Source organism: Hylobates moloch, unplaced genomic scaffold (assembly GCF_009828535.3).
Source record: "Hylobates moloch isolate HMO894 unplaced genomic scaffold, HMol_V3 SCAFFOLD_6, whole genome shotgun sequence".
Lineage (NCBI taxonomy): Eukaryota > Metazoa > Chordata > Mammalia > Primates > Hylobatidae > Hylobates > Hylobates moloch.
In genome coordinates, this window is record NW_026652281.1 from 2639046 (window position 1) to 2658308 (window position 19263).

General features: G+C 49.6%; 1 protein-coding gene across 2 annotated transcripts in view; it reads left to right on the top strand.

Moving 5' to 3' along the window:
- ZCCHC14 (zinc finger CCHC-type containing 14) overlaps positions 1-17937 on the top strand; it is an 89823-nt gene extending 71886 nt beyond the window's left edge. Inside the window, exons 4-13 of one of the 2 annotated variants that reach the window (XM_032156250.2) lie at positions 310-381; positions 3794-3903; positions 4632-4726; positions 5446-5500; positions 6607-6889; positions 8985-9076; positions 9724-9851; positions 10983-11123; positions 11201-12661; positions 13840-17937. In XM_032156250.2, coding sequence (XP_032012141.1) covers positions 310-381; positions 3794-3903; positions 4632-4726; positions 5446-5500; positions 6607-6889; positions 8985-9076; positions 9724-9851; positions 10983-11123; positions 11201-12661; positions 13840-13895 — 2493 coding nt within the window. In that variant the 3' untranslated portion in view covers positions 13896-17937. Of the gene's footprint in view, positions 1-309; positions 382-3793; positions 3904-4631; positions 4727-5445; positions 5501-6606; positions 6890-8984; positions 9077-9723; positions 9852-10982; positions 11124-11200; positions 12772-13839 lie in introns of those variants that run through there. The other variant, XM_032156248.2, reaches the window with a different exon arrangement.
- The last annotated feature ends 1326 nt before the right edge of the window (positions 17938-19263 follow it).

A 19263-nucleotide genomic window follows, 5' to 3' on the forward strand; every position in this document is an offset into this window, starting at 1 on the left:
GGGCACACACAAGCAGTTGTCAGGGATTTTCTAGAACTTACAGGAGGCAGCTGTAGACCCCACTCTGGAGTAATTTGGTGATATCTGAATAATTGCATAAAACAAGTTAAACTTCAGAGGGCCTGGAGCTCTGTGACTGTTCTTTCTGTAACAAGTCAAGGGATGCTTAGGTGCTTCCCACAGCAGGAGCGCAGCCCACCGGGCTCAGCTGCCGACTGAACCTGTGCCCCAGTTGTACCAGGACACGTGTACTGGGAACCAAGTATGTGGTGTCTGTTTCTAAGGTTTGTTTGTTTGTTTGTTTTTAAGGTCTTATGGTCTGATTCTTCAATAACATCAGTAACCAAATCTTCCTCTGAAGTGACTGAATTTATTTCAAAGGTAAGGTAATCAAGGGCTCTTATAAAAATTGAAAGAATCACATTCCCCAGTGGCTGATGATACCACAGAGTAATTTCAGAGGCCACTCCCTTCAGCTAGCAAGTGAGCGTGTGCAGGGCGGGGCCTCCTGCCCAGCCACAGTGGAGTCCCAGGCCCGCTGCCGACAGGAGCGCTGCTGAGAGCGCAGGTCCGTGACCCCGCGGATCCCTCCTTCAGTTGTTGAGACTGAGATGAGGCTGAGAGATGCGCCACGCATGAGCGACTGATGAGGACGTTGGGTTTCTTTTGTTGCTTTTCAGCCCCCCAGGTTTTCTTGGCAAAGGCTGGAGGAGAGAGGCACGCTCAGGTGGCTGAGTGGGTAGAGACTTCACCTGGTTCTACCTTTATCTGTATTTATTTATTTATTTATTTATTTACTTACTTACTTACTTACTTACTTATTTATTTATTTATTTATTTATTTATTTATTTATTTTTAAGAGACTGCATCTTGCTCTCTTGCCCAGGCTGGGTTGTGGTGGTACCATCACAGCTCACTGCAGCCTTGACCTCCTGGGGCTCAAGTGGTCCTCCCACGTTTATCTTTACAAATATCTGGTTCAGGCCGGGCGCAGTGGCTCACGCTTGTAATCCCAGCACTTTGGGAGGCCGAGGCGGGCGGATCACGAGGTCAGGAGATCGAGACCAGGGTGAAACCCCGTCTCTAGTAAAAATACAAAAAATTAGCCGGGCGTGGTGGTGGGCGCCTGTAGTCCCAGCTACTCGGAGAGGCTGAGGCAGGAGAATGGCGTGAACCCGGGAGGCGGAGCTTGCAGTGAGCCGAGATTGCGCCACTGCACTCCAGCCTGGGCGACCGAGCGAGACTCCGTCTCAAAAAAAAAAAAAAAAAAAAAATCTGGCTCAGCAGATACCATTGAACAAAAAGTTCCGCTACTAAATAAATGTCTCTTTGCCTCCATGTGCATGTATACACACAGTTGTAACTGCGCACATGTTTAGGGCCCACTGGCCTGTGCTGTAGCGTGAACCGCCGTCTCAGCCAAAGTGATGCATCTCAGGCAGTCACCTTTGTGAATGGGATAACATATGTAAATGTCTCCAAAGAGAGTCTTACTTTTCATTATAAAGCCAAGGCCTCCTCCTGCAGGAGAACCGTGGAGTGAGGACGATGTCTGATTACACTTATCTTTTTGGCCTCTCAGGCATTGAAGAACACAACAGTGCCACGCCTTCGAGGGTAACACACACCCCCCCCCCCCCGGGAATCTGCTTTTCCCTCTGTAGTGTTTAAAATACTAAATCTCCTCGCCTCTGCGTGTAGTTTCCCCTTTTGTTAAACACAGCTTCCCTGGGCTCCACTCATGCCGGCTGGAACTTCGACCTCTCATTGGGCTTGTGTCTCAGTGTTTTTTTTTTTTTTTCTTTGAGATGGAGTCTCACTCTGTTGTCCAGACTGGAGTGCAGTGGTGTGATCTCGGCTCACTGCAACCTCCACCTCCCGGGTTCAAGCAATTCTCCTGCCTTAGTCTCCTGAGTAGCTGGAATCACAGGTGCACACCACCACGCCCAGCTAATTTTTTTTTTTTTTTAATTTTTAGTAGAGACAGAGTTTCACCATATTGGTCTGGCTGGTCTTGAACTCCTGACCTCGGCCTCCCAGAGTGCTGGGATTACAAGTGTGAGCCACTGCGTCTGGCCTAATTTTGGAAAATTCGTATCCATTTTCTCCTCAAGCATTTCTTCTGCCACATCGTCCCCTCTCCTGGGCTCTGGCAGCACGAGCCTTAGATTCCTGGTGCTGCCGCCCCACCGCTCTCCCATGCTTGTGCATTTTTCTGTGTGTGCCTCTGGGTGGTTCCTATGCCCGTTTCCGCGCCAGCCGATTCCCTCAGTTCTGCCCAGGCTGCTGCGGAGCTGTCCATGTACTCAAGTCCTCATTTCTGCTGCCAGGGGTTTCTTTTGTGTTTTTTCCCCTAGGTTTTCCATTTGATGTGTTTATGAAGTTTCCATCTCTCTGCTGAAAGTTCCCGTGTGTTCGTGCATGTTGTCGTTTTCACTAGGTCCTTTAGTACGTCCATCATAGCTGTTTAAAGTCCCTGTCACGTAGGTCCCACATCTGAGTTATTTGTGAATCTAGTTCTAATGATTGCTTTATCTCTTGACAATAGTTTTTTTTCTCCCTTTATTCCTTTTTTTTTTTTGGTATGTCTTGCAAATGTTGACTGAATGTCAGACATGTTTAGATGACCGTGGAGCTGGAGGAGAGCGATATTTATGCCTGGAAAGGGTCAACACCTCTTCTGCCAGGGCCCTTAGTGGGGTCCTGGAGGCCGTCTGGGCCACGGAGCTGGCGCTGGGCTCTCTTGCTGCCTCCATTACCGCAGGGCCTCTCCAGTGGAGGCAGCTGCTGCCTGAGTCTGGAGGGTCTTCTCCGCCGTTTTGCTTCACTCCCAGCTTTCAGCCATCCCTGCAGGCCTGTGGCACACAGCAGGGCACTCTCTACCCTCTTGGCCCCTTTTCGGGGCTAGACCACTGCTGCTTGTTTGCGACCTGGTACTGGGCTTGTGGGGGCAACGGCCTTCACTCTCGCGCCCAGCCTGATCCTGGGCAGGCCTGTGTGCCTGGGCTTTGGGGCAGCACTTCCTCAGTGCCTTGCCCTCCCTGGCGGGAGCTGACCTCCTCCAGCGCCAGAGCGCTTTTGCTTTTCCCCTTCTTCCAGGAGCAGCAGGTCTTCTTGTGACTGGTGGCAGAGGAAGGGAAGTATTGCCCTTGCCCCACTCCTAAAATCTGGAGCTTTGGTTTGGGCTCTGGGGCCAGGAGCAATTTTTGTCCCTCCTGCAACGTCTTAAGGGCTTTTCCTCAGATGCAGAGAGTGGTCCTGGGAATTGCCCTAGGCCTGGTACCCTGTCCCCAGGTGCCACTGATGGGGCTCTCTTTGGCTCCTCCTGCGGAAAAGAACTTGGAAAGAAGGGCCCACTTGCCCCGCCTGGGGCTCCGGTGTTTCTGTTGGCCATGTCAGCCTGTGGCAGTGTGTCCATCAGAGCCTGTCTCTCCGGACCTGCTGGTGTGGCAGCCACCGGGACCTTGTCCCCTGGCTTCTCGTGGGGGCAGGTCCCGTTTGAAATTAAGTTGACTTAGTGGCCCAGCAACTCTCAGATGGGCTCAAGGAACGTTGTGATTGTGCAGATTGTCAAGCTTTTCCTGATGTAACTGTGAGAGCGATGTTCTTTTGTGACTTTCTACACCCTATGTGGATGTGGGCCCCAGAATAGCTCTGACGGGAGGTGTAAATCATTGTCAGACCAGCAGGCGGCACCATGGAGCACCTACCCCAGGTTTTCCTGCAGTAGCGGAATTCTGCTGGTGATGGATGGGTCTGGACACACCTCCTCTGCCTTGTCCTCTCTTCCAGCTATCCCAGCTCTACCCTGAAGAGAACTTGGAGAAACTCATTCCTTGCTTAGCTGGTCCGGATGCATTTTATGTGGAGCGAAACCACGTGGATCTGGATTCAGGCCTGAGGTGAGACCCTTACCAGGCACCCGGCGCATCCACAGCTGGCAAGGACAGGCTGGTCCTGTGGTCAATGCTATGGTCCTCCAGGGAGCTCCGGAGGACACGCAGCCACCTGGACCTGGGTCTCTACTTTGCCTCCAGGGATTTCCATTAGTTCTGGACCATTTGGGAGCCCTCAGTAAGCTAAGGGTGGTTCTGAGTGTGTGAGGAAGGGAATCCCAGGGTGGGTCCCACCACGTCGTGGGCTTTGGCAGTCCTGTGAAATGCTCCTGGGCTGCTGTTTCTATCCTGTAGCCCAAGGTTGAGACGATTCCCAGATAAAATTGGCATCTCTTAAACAGTTTCTCTGGACCCTCGATCGTGTCTTGGCTCACGTGGCACACGAAGTAACACGGCCTACCAGTTCCGTAAATGTGCTGCTGCCGGGGCCCTGGGGACCAATGTCCAAGCCCCTTTCTGGCTGGTGGGTGGCGCTGATCTCATGTCAGAGGGCATGACTCCTGTCGTCGACCTTGGTGACCATGAATACAGCATGGAGGGGAAGGGCTTGAAGAAGCAGTGGCAGTTGGGCAAGAACTCAGTTGAATTAAAGCAGGAAGAATATGAGGCTCTGGCACTTCTGGGTTTTTTCCTCTAATACACATTTCTCTTGATTAAAAATTAAATTTATTTCTTTCAATTCGTCAGCAGGAATGCCATTTTAATGTTGATAAGACCACTTGTTTGCCTTTTAGATACCTGGCCTCATTACCTTCTCACGTGTTGAAAAATGACCATGTCAGGAGGTTTCTCAGCACTTCCTCTCCCCCCCAGCAGCTTCAAAGTCCAAGTGAGTTTGTAAAATATGATTAAATAAAAATTAAAAAAAAAGGAAAAAACATCTGGGCGCAGTGGCTCATGCTTGTAATCCCAGCACTTTGGGAGGCTGAGGCGGGCGGATCACCTGAGGTCGGGAGTTCAAGACCAGGCTGACCAACATGGAGAAACCCTGTCTCTACTAAAAATACAAAATCAGACTGGGCGCGGTGGCTCACGCCTGTAATCCCAACACTTTGGGAGGCTGAGGCGGGTGAATCACGAGGTCAGTAGTTCAAGACCAGCCTGGCCAATATGGTGAAACCCCATGTCTACTAAAAATACAAAAAAATTAGCCAGGCGTGGTGATGTGTGCCTGCAGTCCCCGCTACTTGGGAGGCTGAGGCAGAAGAATCACTTGAACCTGGGAGGCGGTGGTTGCAGTGAGCCGAGATTGCACCACTGCACTGTAGCATGGTTGACAGAGCAAGATTCCATCTCCAAAATAAAATAAAATAAAATAATACAAAATTAGCCGGACTTGGTGGCGGGTGCCTGTAATCCCAGCTACTCAGTAGGCTGAGGCAGGACACTCACTTGAACCCGGGAGGCAGAGGTTGCGGTGAGCCGAGATCGCATCATTGCACTCCAGCCTGGGCAACAAGAGCAAAACACCGTCTCAAAAAATAATAAAATAAAACAAATATTTTTATTGTCTATACATTTTTATGGTGTTTATTTTTAAATTTATAGGTCCTGGCAACCCCTCCCTTTCTAAAGTAGGTACCGTGATGGGCGTGTCTGGAAGGTGAGAAATCTTCTATGTAAACCAGCACAGTTCAAATAAGCATTTTACAATGTTTACTTTGAGTTCTGTGTAAAGTTGTTCCAAGAATTAAGTCATGCTCAAGTTGAGTCTTGGATGATATTGAGAAGAATTGGGTAGAGAAGATTCAATTTACGATTTCCAAAAAAAGAGTTCTCTAAGCCACTGGAATCAGAATTCCCAGGGACTCCTCCCCAGTGCAAGGTCCTGGGCCCCGTCCCGGACGTAGAAAATCAGAATTTCCAAGAATCTGGCTGTGAGAAGCCTGCTCCCAGAAGCATGGGGTCACGCTCCTGAGGAGCGTCCCCTGTCATTGCGGGCCCTGGGTAGCTGCAGTCGCATGCCGGCAACACAGAGGCCCCCCATCTTTGCTGACAGTGAGGTGGGCCGTCGCAGACCGCTGCACATGCACCCCCATAGGGAGTCTCGTGGAGATGTAGTCTGGGCGCGAGGTTTTGAGGAATAGACTGGCATCCTCCTGGTGTCGGGGTAGGGTAAGCGCCCAGTCAGCGGGTGTGACTTTGCAGTTAAGGAGCGAGGCCAGACTGGAGTGCTGGTCATACCTTCTAGCCTTCTACGTTTTACTTTTCTAAAAAACTTGTATTTGAACATTAAAGATTTGATAGTCTGTTTTGATTTATGATTTATCAGTGTCGTTCTGTGACTTAGAAGTAACAGAAATACTTATTGGAGTAGCATGTTTTTAAAAAATACAAGTAACAGAAACTTAGCAGCTAAAGCAGAAGTCTGGTGGGGACAGATACATGCACATACATAATACACATATGTACACAGAAGTAGACGCATACTCCCAAGCACAGGCAGAGGCATGTGTGTGTATATGCACAGCCGCCGGTATACACACATGTACACAGGCATGCACTACAGAAATCTTAGCTGCAGAAAGGTGGTTGGGGAGGGAGGGCAGTCATAGCACACCAGTGTTTGCAGTTCACGGTGGCCTGTGACGACAGGGCAGGCCAAGAGGCAGAGGCTGGCACAGAAAGGCCTAGAAGTGAGGTCTGTGGTGGAGTCTATGGTTGTGGAAGCCACAATCTCTCTGTGTCCCTCCTGCCCCTGTCCCACAGGCCTGTGTGTGGAGTGGCTGGTATCCCGTCCTCGCAGAGCGGAGCCCAGCACCATGGGCAGCACCCAGCTGGCTCAGCTGCCCCCTTGCCCCACTGCTCCCATGCGGGCAGCGCGGGCTCAGCCCTGGCCTACCGGACCCAGATGGACACATCGCCTGCCATCCTCATGCCTTCCAGTCTGCAGACCCCTCAGACCCAGGAGCAGAACGGGATTCTAGACTGGCTTAGGAAACTGCGTTTGCACAAGTATTACCCCGTCTTTAAGCAGCTCTCCATGGAGAAGGTATGTCAGTTGCCTGGCTGGCCGTACAGAATTGCTGTTTTCTCAAGACCTCCCTGGGGGAATTGAGTTTCCAAAACCAACACAAGGTGGAGGAAGTAGGGAGGCCGAGGCTCCGCGCCTGTTCTTAAAGGGGACGGTGGGCTTTGCAGAGGCTGCCTGCAGCTGCAGCCAGACAGAAACAGGACATGTTGTAAACAAACAGCTTGTCTAGGTGCTTCGAGACCTTCACAAACTAGATGCTCTGACGGGAGGGACAGTCCTTCCCCAGAGCCCTGCTGTGGACAGAAATCCTGAGCTCTGGCACGGTGCCCCTTTTAGACATCTCTCGGCGTAGCTGGCGCAGTCACTGCGGCGGGCCAGATCTAGAGGAATGGGTGCATTTTACGTCTTCCAAGCAGTTGTACCTAGAGAATTCTTATGAGGAACATTTTTTCACTGTTAAAAACATTCAGAAATTTCTTAAGTCTTGATGTCAATGATAAAACTAGATTAAACCCATACAAGGTATTTGAGCTCTGGACTCCCTCTGCTGGGCAAACCGGCTTGGTGGCTTTTATCTATGTAAAAATTTCGAAAAATCTACAATTGAACCTAGAAATCAAGCTTTTACTACATAGTTAAATCCAAATTTTAAGTATATTTGTAATACCCTTTGTTTAGGATTTGTGAATTTTTTTTTTTTTTTTTGAGTTGGAGAGTCTCGCACTGTCACCCGGGCTGGAGTGCAATGGTACGATCTCGGCTGCCTGCAACCTCCGACTCCCGGGTTCAAGCGATTCTCCTGCCTCAGCCTCTTGAGTAGCTGGGATTACAGGTGTCCACCAGCACACCTGGGTAATATTTTGTATTTTTAGTAGAATTGGGGTTTCCCTATATTGGCCAGGCTAGTCTCGAACTCCTGACTCGTGATCTGCCCACCTCGGTCTCCCAGAGTGCTGGGATTACAGGCATGAGCCACCGCACCTGGCCAAGGATTTGTGAATCTTAAAACGCAGAGATTTTACTAACCTTGTTCATAATTAATTTTAAATGTTTTGTTCTTATGTTTGCATTGTGATGGCCTAAATCACAAATCATGTTAGTAAATAACATGAAAATTAGAGGCTGGTGTGTTTGCGTAGCACCAGCCTACACAATGGAGTAGCCACACAACCATTCAGCATGGATGTCATCTGCTTTTCTGGATCACTTGCTACCTGACAAAGTTGCTGTCATCGCTGGCCAGGCGCGGTGGCTCACGCCTGTAATCCCAGCACTTTGGGAGGCCGAGGCAGATGGATCATCTGAGGTCAGGAGTTCACGACCAGCCTGGCCAAGATGGTGAAACTCCATCTCTACTAAAAATACAAAAATTAGCTGAGCGTGATGGTGGGTGCCTGTAATCCCAGCTACTCGGGAGGCTGAGGCAGAGAATTGCTTGAACCCGGGAGGTGGGGGTTGCAGTGAGCCGAGATCACACCATTGCACTCCAGCCTAGGCGACAGAGTGAGACTCCATCTCAAAAAAAAAAAAAAAACAAAAACAACAAAAAAAACCCAAACAAAATAAGAGCAAGATTTTTGTCTCAAAAAAAGTAAAGGAAAAAAAAAGACGACCATCCTGCAGAGGGTGGTGGGTTCTGAAGGGACTGCACTGTGATAGGGCCATCCGGGGAGGGTGGGGGTGGCACGCTATCATAACTCGCATCTCCACGGTGCTTCAAACTGTGACTTATGCAAGACGTTTTCTTTAGTCCCCTGCCCCAAAGCAAGTACCTGCTGGTATCTACTCACAGAGCAGAGGGCAAGTGGGCGCCTTTGGCAGAGCCGCCAGCCTGTGAGGTGGTGCACCCATCCACACGGCCTGCACAGAAGGTGCCCTGGAGGGGCTGGGGACACTCTTGCTCAGAACCACGTCTCGGGGTTGAACCGTTGACACCAAGTCATTTAGCAAGTAAGGGTTCTAGGATTCCCCAGCCTGTAATTGCTGAGTTCAGCTGGTTCTGTTTGCATATTCCAGAGGTAGAATAAATGTACTGAATTCAACTCCAAGTTCTTTGTTCTCAGAGTCCTACTTATGTCACCATAACTTTGTAATTTGTTTTTTTCTGTGAAAGTTTTTGAGCCTTACTGAAGAAGATCTGAATAAATTTGAGTCTCTCACCATGGGGGCAAAGAAGAAGCTCAAGACCCAGCTGGAGCTGGAAAAGTGAGTGTGAAGTGGGTTTTGAAACCTGTGTTTATTTCCGTTTCTCATCTGCCAAATGGAGTGCTGAGGCTTCCAGTGCTAAATACTAGTGATTGGATTAGTTTCTGTTGCTTTTCCGGTCCTTAGAAGAGCTTTTATTTATTTACTTATTTATTTTTTTGATATGGAGTCTCGCTCTGTCGTGCCCAGGCTGGAGTGCAGTGGTGCAGTCTCGGCTTACTGCAACCTCTGCCTCTCGGGTTCAAGCGATTCTCATGCCTCAGTCTCCCAAATAGCTGGGATTATAGATACCTGCCACCACGCCCGGCTAATATTTTGTATTTTTAGTAGAGATGGGGTTTTACCATATTGGCCAGGCTGATCTCGAACTCTGGACCTCAGGTGATCTGCCCGCCTGGGCCTCCCAAAGTGCTGGGATTACAGGCCTGAGCCACTGCGCCCGGCCTAGTCATGCTTTTAAAGTTCTACAAATATGTCTTAGGTTTGACAGGAAAGGACCTTTATAGTAAATTTGACCAATCAGAATGATTTCCTTGCCTTAATGCTCTGCGGGGAGTTTCCCCGTGGTGTGGAGTAGACCTGTCTGAAGCCGCATGTGAGGCAGCACTGGGAGGCAGTGCTCACTTGTTCCTGTGCTTATTTCACAGGGAGAAGTCAGAGAGACGGTGCCTGAACCCCTCGGCCCCGTCGCTGGTCACCAGCAGTGGTGTGGCTCGAGTGCCCCCCACCAGCCACGTCGGGCCCGTGCAGTCGGGGCGGGGCAGCCACGCAGCAGGTGAACAAGGGTGTGCCAGGCAGATGGGTTACTCGTACACAGAGAGGGCCGGTGTGCTGGACAGGTGGGTTATGCAGACAGAGAGAGGGCCGGTGTGCTGGACAGGTGGGTTACGCAGACACAGAGACGGCCGGTGTGCCGGGCAGGTGGGTTACGCAGACACAGAGAGGGCCAGTGTGCCGGGCAGGTGGGTTACGCAGACACAGAGAGGGCCGGTGTGCCGGGCAGGTGGGTTACACAGACACAGAGAGGGCCTTGTGTTCCTTTTGATCATCAGATTTCGAATCACACCTATTTGATTTTTACATTTTTAAATCTTTATACTCATTTTCCATTAACTATTATAGTCTCTGCCATAAGAAAATCGAAGGGACAGTTGGCTTAGGAGCTAGAGGGCAGTCACCTCCCTGAAGTTGCTTGGGCAAAAGGATCAGGTCCAGAAACTGCGACAGTGAGAGTGAGCTCGTGGGGGTGAGCAGGAGTGAGATGGGAGTAGCCTGCCCCCCTCCCCAGGACTGGTGCCCAGAGGCCACTTTTAAGTCAGTGCCTTTATTGTTGACCCATCAGTGACATGGTTCTCCAAGGACCTTCCTGCTTTGGGGAACCCGCAGTCTCAGCGATTTGGTTTTCATCCTCCCCTCTCAGAAAGGGTGGGATACCTGGCGCGGTTGCTCCGTTGTCTCACAAGAGGAGCCCGGTTTTCTCCACAATAGAAATAGGAGGAGCAGTAGCTCAGGAGGAAAAGAAAAAATAAACCTGGCAGGATGGATTTTAAGTGGTGATTTGAGTGAAAAGATCTCCGTGACTGGGCCGGCCTCGTGAGGGGGTGCAGTGTGGTGCTGTGATAGTTCCTGGTGGTGCACTGGGGGTTCCCCACACAGGGCGTTGTTCTGGGGTTGATGGTGGGGGCAGGCAGGGCCCTGGCTGAGGGGGTGTTGATTATCGCTGCCATTTGAATCTCTGCTGCATCCGTCACCGTGTGGCCTGGGCCGGCGTGTTCGTTTTCTGACTCTCAGAGCCCTGCGTGCCCCTGGAAGGAGCACCTGCCGACAGTGCGATGCAGGGGCACGGAGTGGGGCTGAGCCTGCGGGGGCGCTAGTTGAAGGCTGCTCCTCTGTCCCTTTTCTGCAGAGCTGCGGGTGGAAGTGGAGCAGCCCCATCACCAGCTGCCCCGGGAAGGCAGTTCCTCGGAGTACTCCAGCTCCTCCTCCAGCCCCATGGGGGTGCAGGCCCGGGAAGAGAGCTCTGACAGCGCTGAGGAGAATGACAGACGTAAGGGCACGTGCGCGGCGCTGGCTCCACCTGGCCCAGCTGTGGAATGTCACTGACCACTCTGTTTCCCTCTCTAGGTGTGGAGATTCACTTAGAGAGCTCTGACAAGGAGAAGCCGGTGATGCTACTGAATCACTTCACTTCCAGTTCCGCCAGACCCACGGCCCAGGTTCTCCCTGTGCAGAATGAGGCCAGCTCCAATCCATCAGGCCACCACCCCCTGCCCCCGCAGATGCTGAGCGCAGCCTCACACATCGCACCCATCCGCATGCTGAATTCCGTGCACAAGCCGGAAAGAGGGAGCGCGGACATGAAGCTCCTCTCGTCTTCTGTGCACTCTCTTTTGTCTCTAGAAGAAAGGAATAAAGGATCTGGACCAAGAAGCAGCATGAAAGTGGACAAGAGCTTTGGCAGCGCCATGATGGACGTGCTGCCCACGTCCGCACCCCACCAGCCTGTGCAGGTTCTCTCTGGGCTTTCGGAGAGCAGCTCCATGTCACCCACAGTCTCCTTTGGTCCCCGGACCAAAGTCGTGCATGCGTCCACGCTGGACAGGGTGCTGAAGACAGCACAGCAACCGGCCCTGGTGGTGGAGACCAGCACGGCCGCCACAGGGATGCCCAGCACAGTCCTCCACGCCGCCCGTCCGCCCATCAAACTGCTGCTGTCGTCATCTGTTCCTGCTGATTCTGCCATTTCTGGGCAAACTTCCTGTCCTAATAATGTGCAAATAAGTGTGCCCCCTGCAATAATAAACCCCCGGACTGCTCTGTACACAGCCAACACCAAAGTTGCCTTTTCTGCAATGAGCAGTATGCCAGTGGGCCCCCTGCAGGGTGGCTTCTGTGCAAACAGCAACACTGCCTCTCCCAGCAGCCACCCCTCCACGTCCTTTGCCAACATGGCCACGTTGCCCAGCTGCCCAGCCCCCAGCTCCAGCCCTGCGCTGTCCTCCGTCCCTGAAAGCAGTTTCTATAGCAGCAGTGGCGGTGGCGGCTCCACAGGAAACATTCCTGCCTCCAATCCGAACCACCACCACCACCACCACCATCAGCAGCCCCCGGCACCCCCGCAGCCCGCCCCGCCCCCGCCGGGCTGCATCGTGTGCACGTCCTGTGGCTGCAGCGGCAGCTGCGGCTCGAGTGGCCTGACTGTCAGCTACGCCAACTACTTCCAGCACCCGTTCTCCGGTCCGTCCGTGTTCACCTTCCCGTTTTTGCCCTTCAGTCCCATGTGCAGCAGCGGCTACGTCAGCGCCCAGCAGTACGGCGGTGGCTCCACCTTCCCCGTCGTGCACGCCCCCTACAGCAGCAGTGGGACCCCAGACCCTGTCCTGAGTGGGCAGTCCACGTTTGCCGTGCCACCCATGCAGAGCTTCATGGCAGGGACAGCAGGGGTGTACCAGACCCAAGGACTGGTGGGCAGTAGCAATGGCTCCAGTCACAAAAAGAGCGGGAACCTGTCTTGCTACAACTGCGGGGCCACTGGCCACCGCGCCCAGGACTGCAAACAGCCGTCCATGGACTTCAACCGGCCAGGTAAGCGCGCACCATGGCCGCGCCCACCAGGCTCCCGCGGGACCAGTGCACGCGAATGCTTGGTTTTTATGAAGAGTAAACTTACTTCTTTGTAAAGCAAATAATTTTTCGAATGCTTTTTGAAAGCGCGTGGAAATCTTCATGATAGGCTGTGAGGTCCCCAGAAGGGCTGCTGTTGAGTCGAAAACGGTCATGATGATTTCAGACAGCCTCTGGTTCTAGAAGGTGCTTAGCCGGTGTGGACAGGGCCTCCCTGGGCTGCCGTGTCCTGATTCGAGCCCGGAGAGGCAAGTGTGAGGGATTCAGTGCTGCCCCCTGGCTTACACTGGGGCCCTCAGGCTGTGGTGCATCATCAGTCCGGACCCTCTGGGGTGGGGCTCGCTGCCCCATCTGCCCTTTCCTGCCGGCGCGGCTGTGGGTGTGGGGGGCTGTCACCCCTCAGCCATGCTGCATCTTCCGTTCCCTCCTGTTTTATCTCCACTATTTTTTTGTCTTCTTTAGTCAAATCCCAGTGGATGTCTGGTGTAGTTATTATAATAGATTTCTTCTTGCTGTTTTGGAAACTGGGGACTGGGAAAGTGGGTCCCAACTCTGACAACTCACGGTGCCACCTTGCCAAAGTCACTTGATCTCTGCAGACTTCCAGTTGCTTCTAAGGGTTGCACTAGGTCTGTGGTTCTCAGACCTACCTGTACATCACGGCCACCTGGAGAGTTTTTAGAAACAAATCTGCTGACTCAGCAGGTCTGCAGGCAAGGTGGGTTGACAAGTGCTCTGCCACGCGGGCCTGGGTGAGTCTGTGCCTCCCTTCATAAAGCTGGCTGCACCTCCAGAGGCACGGGGCACTCGCCAGCGCTCACCTGCCCTCACCCAGTGAAAGGACGCGTGTTAGAGCAGCCCGCCTGACGTGTGCAGAGCCTGACTCCCAGAGGAAGCTCCCAAAGAAAAAGATTGCAAACTTTTCCTGAGTCATTTCACCCCGGTCGGATTTGATAAACTCGTAAAATTAGGTCCCATTTTGCAGGGGCAGGAAGGGAGTAGAAACGGTCAGGACGGGTGGCCTAGATTTCCAGCACCAGAATCTTGCCCAGTGGCTCTGGAAATGACTGGACAGATTGGTGGTTGGTGGTGATTCTACAGTCATTCAAATTTGACCTCTTTTTTCCCCCTCTCTCTAGGTACTTTTAGGTTGAAATACGCCCCTCCAGCAGAAAGTCTGGACTCCACAGATTGATATTTTTCTCTGGCAACAGAACATTATTAAGCCATGGAGACATAAGGAAAATTAAATACAAAACTGAGAAGTCTAGTTGCTGTTGAGCTTAATCTTTTTAATCCAAAGGTGCTTTACTTTTCCTAGACTGGATAGAAAATCTAGCGTAGAAGTGCATCAAACTCGATTTATTGCCAAAACCCTAGATGGGAGCTTGGTGTCAGAACTTGCCTAGTGGGCATCTCCGTGGCTGCTGAAATCAGCCACCTACACTTTTGGTTGCAGTGCAGAGACGCCATGTCTGCCGAAGAGCATTGCCAACACTGGCCCTCCTAGGCTCACACGTCAGTTCCAGGGCAGCTACACGTGGTCTGAATCGAGAACTGAGCTTGGAGTTCTCCAAGTGGAGTTCCACCCGCCGGACTCCTGACACCCCTGGGCTAGGGAAAATGTCGACTTTGTTTTGTTCTGTTCCTAAAGTGATTAGCACTAATCTCTGGGATTTTTAAGGATTGCACTACAGAAGAATGTACCCTGATGTAAATCTCTGCAGTTCTGGGAGCCAAACTCCTCTGAGAACAGTCAGTGCAAGAGACTCCAATAATCCATATTTAAAGAGTCAGCACCAGCAGGCTACTCGACTTAGGACACAACAGAGATTTTAGTATTTCCTTCCCTCCTCCAAGCACTTGTAGCAGTTTCAGGTTTTTGATTTTTTTCTGCAAATAAATCTAAACTACATTATTAAATAGAGATAGTTTACTCGCAACAACTTAATTTCTAAGGGTCCAAGTCCCAGAGAATCCATAGTCGTCAAAGCTTTGAGAGTATCTTTCTTCCCAGCCGGTCAGTGGCTTTGAGCCCTATCTTCCACTACAAATGACCTCTCGAGGGGGCACGGCGACAGCGCGGCTCTGTGAGTGGCTGTGAGGATGCTGCACGTCCTTAGCAGAGTTTGCAAGTTGCTTTATCTCCCACGGGCTCCCCAAGAACCTCCAACCCCGAGGCTTATCGCTAGCGGATTCACACCTGAGACAGACATTTCAACAACGATACAGTCCTGTCATTTATCAGCAAAAGATTGGGGATTTTCTCCTGTCAACTTCTTTTGTATTAGGCTGTGTATTGATAGTTAATTCCGTTAAAAATTACTTGGAAAACAGTGGGAAGTGGTAGGACTCTGGAAGAGGCCACACACCCGAGAGCTACGACATGTGTGCAAGTCTGGTTTTGGTTAGGTAGTAATAAAAGTCCTCACCGTCGATCTCTAAATTTCAACCCACGGAAATGAAAGCCTTTTGTCAGAAATTTACAGACTTAAATCTTCAAGGTTAAAGGGAATTTTCTGCTCAAATAATACTCTTATCTAAAATGCTAAAGTCTTCAATGTTAAAATACTGATTGGTAAAATCTTGCCAGGGATTTTGCAGTTGGATTTTTTTTAAAAAATTACAATATTCAGACTATTCTTAAAATGGGACAATCAGCCTCATGAATAATTGATGTAAATCAAAAGAATACCCTAGAATGAGGCATTGTGATGTGAGGGTTCAATTTTAAGAGCAGTTCCTAACTTCATAGAAACTAAAGCAGAAAGTTGTTACATTTTTTTTATGACAGGCTTTTAGTAGAATTTTTTAGTTTTGTTTTAGTTCAATTTTATTTCTATGCAATGCAGAATTAACAGACCTCTTCTCCTCATGGTACACAGTATTACAGTGTTGAAGTAATGGTGATGCTTATTACAACAGCTATTTAGGGGAATGTTATGTTGATCTCTTAAATTATAAACACTACAAAATGTCAAAATAATGAGAACTGACACAACTTTGCCTTAAAGAGTACTAGACTGGACCTTCTCATATTACGTTAAAGGAAGACTTAGAGTGTTCATTGATGTTTACGATTTTAATATTTCTGAAGGCCATTACGGTGGCCTGGATATGTGCTGAAAGCCAAACTTTTAAATTTTTTGGTTTTTTAAACAAAGAAATATTTTAAATAAATCCTATTTCAACACTGAAATTGTTGAAAACCGTCTCATAACAAAAGGAAAAAACATTTAAATTTTTGTTTTAGTGGTCAGTATAGGGGAATGAAAGCGTCTGTTGTTACCCATGTAACTATTTTGATAAGTATTAGAGGTTAACCTTAAATCCAGCAAAACATTAAAACAGAAACTTTTCAACTTGAATCCTGCCATTCAGCGTTGAGGTGAATGAGTTCCGACATTGTCACGGCTGTGTTCCCGGCAGCGAAGGTCTCTGCGGAGCTTCCAGTCGTCTTGAACGTGCATGGGCAGTGTGTGACATCTCCAGGGAGGCTGTCCGAAGTCGAGAATCGTGAGCTGTAAATAGAAACTACACAGTGCAGAGCAGATGGAACCACCCATCCGTGAGGCCTCTTTCCTGAGGGAGCCGCACACTTGGACTTGAGAGAATTTGCCAGCAGTGAGCTCGGACGCATCTCTCCGAAAGCAACCAAGGTCGGTGCGCCTGAAGAGCGTTTTGTGTTCATCAGACTTCCTCATCTGAAAACACAGAACATACTGACCCTTTCAAGTACTTAGTCATTTTCCTGAAATTGTGGTCTGTTTCAGAATGCTGTGGCAACCAGGTAGGTGTGGCACTGGCCACGTGCCACGTCGTTGCCCTTTGTAGTCTGTCAGATATTAAAGTTTCTAGCCCTGCTTTTTTAATCTCCAAGAATGGGGAAAGTGGAATGTAGAGATGGAAGCAGAACGTGATGTTGGGATACAACAGCTATTTAATCCTTCTTTTTATTTTTTAAGCAAAACACTCAATTTTCTACCTTATTTTCTAATGTTGATTTCATGGTAATATTGACAGTTGGAAGTGTTTAACATAAAACTCATTGCTAAAGAACACTGAGGAAATGGGAGCTAGCACTTGTAATAAAAATAAAGACAAAATATTTTCTTGAATGCATACATGTGATTGGGTATTTTGAAAACCAATATCATCTGTCATCTCCAAAAGATTACAGGAGTCAGCTTCTAAATATAGTAGTGTTAGAAGGTTTTGTATTTTTAATTCAGTACTTAGAATTCTAGGTCCTTTACTGCCCAAAGTCAGCACAGTTACTTTATACCACAGCCTCTGTCTTGGGGCACAGTAGTGGGGCAGGGCAGTGACTTTGCCTGAACATCACCCAGCTGGAACGCCTCCCATCTGAAGAGAGGCTGAGCCGGGCTTTAGACACTTGCCGAATGGGAACTGGGTTGCACCCTCCTTGCTGTCTGTCATTTTCTTGTCACTCTTCCTGCTTCCCAGTGTTCTGTTTTATGCCTTGCTCGTTGTACGTCATGATGACTGATGGTCTTCAAGGTTGTGAGGAAAGCCGTCTCCCTGCTTGGCTCGACTGCTGTCCCAGAGGAGAGTTCTGTGCGACCTGAGCGGCGGTGGCTGCCATTTCCAGGATGCAGGTGACTTCCAAAGAATGAGTCAGGTGGCACTGAAAGCCATGGGTTCTGAAGAGGCGAATTTGTTGAAAAGTCCCAAGGGTCTGAATGAAAGCATCTTTAATCAACACTCAACACTCGCAATATTCTAGAAAACCATATACTGTGCTGGTTGAGGCCAAAGGTTAACATTGCTCCACTTGGTTCACCAAGGAAGGGGGCAGTGGCCATCCGCCGCGGCCTCACGTGCGTTCTAACAAGCCCTCATCACATGTATGAGTCTTACGTGCACAAAAAGAGAAGGCTTTGGTACTGAAACTGGACACCTTGTGTACTCAAGATACCTTCACAGCTTCTATTGGACATATTTTCTTTTTAGGAATGAAGGAAAATTCTCCCATTTTTGAGCCATTCTTTTGTCAATTCTACAAAATTGCATGTAACTTTATAAATATTTTTAAAAGATATAGTTTTGTAAATATTTAATATTCCGCTAATTTGATTTTGAATTGTAAATGTCAAGTATTCTGTTTTTGGGGTTTTTATGTTTTATTATACTTTGTTAAAAAGGACAAATTGTACATTTTTAGAATGTTTTTATGAGTAAATTTAATGTACTGAAAATAAAAATTTTAAAAAAGACTCTGATTTCACTAGGTTTTTGTCTCAGAATATGAAGCACACACCTTTTCAAATCAGTCTGTCTCCAAACTAGGGGTTCCATCCTTTCTACCCTCTCAGATTTACAAAAGGGATACCTGATTTTAAATCTATTGATTCTCTATCAAGTCGCCAAGTTTTGTTTTTTTTTTTTTTCAGATGGAGTTTCGCTCTTGTTGCCCAGGCTGGAATGCGGTGACACGATCTCGGCTCACACCAACCTTCCTGGTTCAAGCGATTCTCCTGCCTCAGCCTCCCCAGTAGCTGGGATTACAGGCATGCGCCACCACGCCCAGCTAATTTTGTATTTTTTAGTAGAGACTTGGGTTTCTCCATGTTGGTCAGGCTGGTCTAGAACTCCGGACCTCAGGTGATCCGCCCGCCTGAGCCTCCCAAAGTGCTGGGATTACAGACACGAGCCACCACACCTGGCGAAGTTTTGTTTTGTTTTTTTTTTTTTTTTAAGTATTCCTGTTAATAACAAAGATGTAAATTCCTGATTGGGGTTAAAGATGTTCCAGCACGAGTTTCCATAAAAATGAAAGTTGGCATGAATGGATCTCAGATACCTTGGGAATGTGGCCCCACCCTGAAGTGGCTCTTTCCCAGGGAGGGAGCAGGCCTGCCGTGGAGGGGGGTGACACAGTGACACAAGCCACCAGCTCCCACATCACCCTGTGACTGACTTGGCAATGTACATAATCACTCCCAGGGCACCTAAGACCACACCCTTCTGGATTTGGGAGGTGGCAACATACTGAGCATGTGCTCTGGTGATGTCAGGGAAGTGAGAGGGGATACAGCACCCACGGGGAGCTCTGAAGATGGGACAAGGGACACAAACGCTTCTGTTGAGCAGCTGGCCTGGGAAGGCAGGTTTCTCAGGTCACTCCCTTGTATTTTTCAACAGACTTTTAGGTGCCTACTTAAACCGCAGCTGGGCTCAGAGTTCCCTAGATGATGAGGTTGGCCACTTTTTGTCTGGTCTGAGTGCTGAAGTGTTTGTGCTGAAGTGAAATGTGTTTGTACATGGTGCCAGCAGCTCCCCACTGGGTCCCTCAAGGGTACACTTTCTCCGCCACACACACATACCTAATACTTATGGTGGTGGGTGGTTTACAGCAGTAGGTTGTTGGGTGTTTATTCCCACAAGACACGTAGGTCAGTTCGCATCCATCCTCATAGCCCGTGGCACGTGAGTTCTCAACAGGATTTGGCTTTGTAAAGGCCAGACCTGGTGGCAGGGCCTTGGCCAAGGTGGAGGGTGCCCTTGACAAGGCAGAGGCCCTCAGAGGGCGGTGCTCCTCC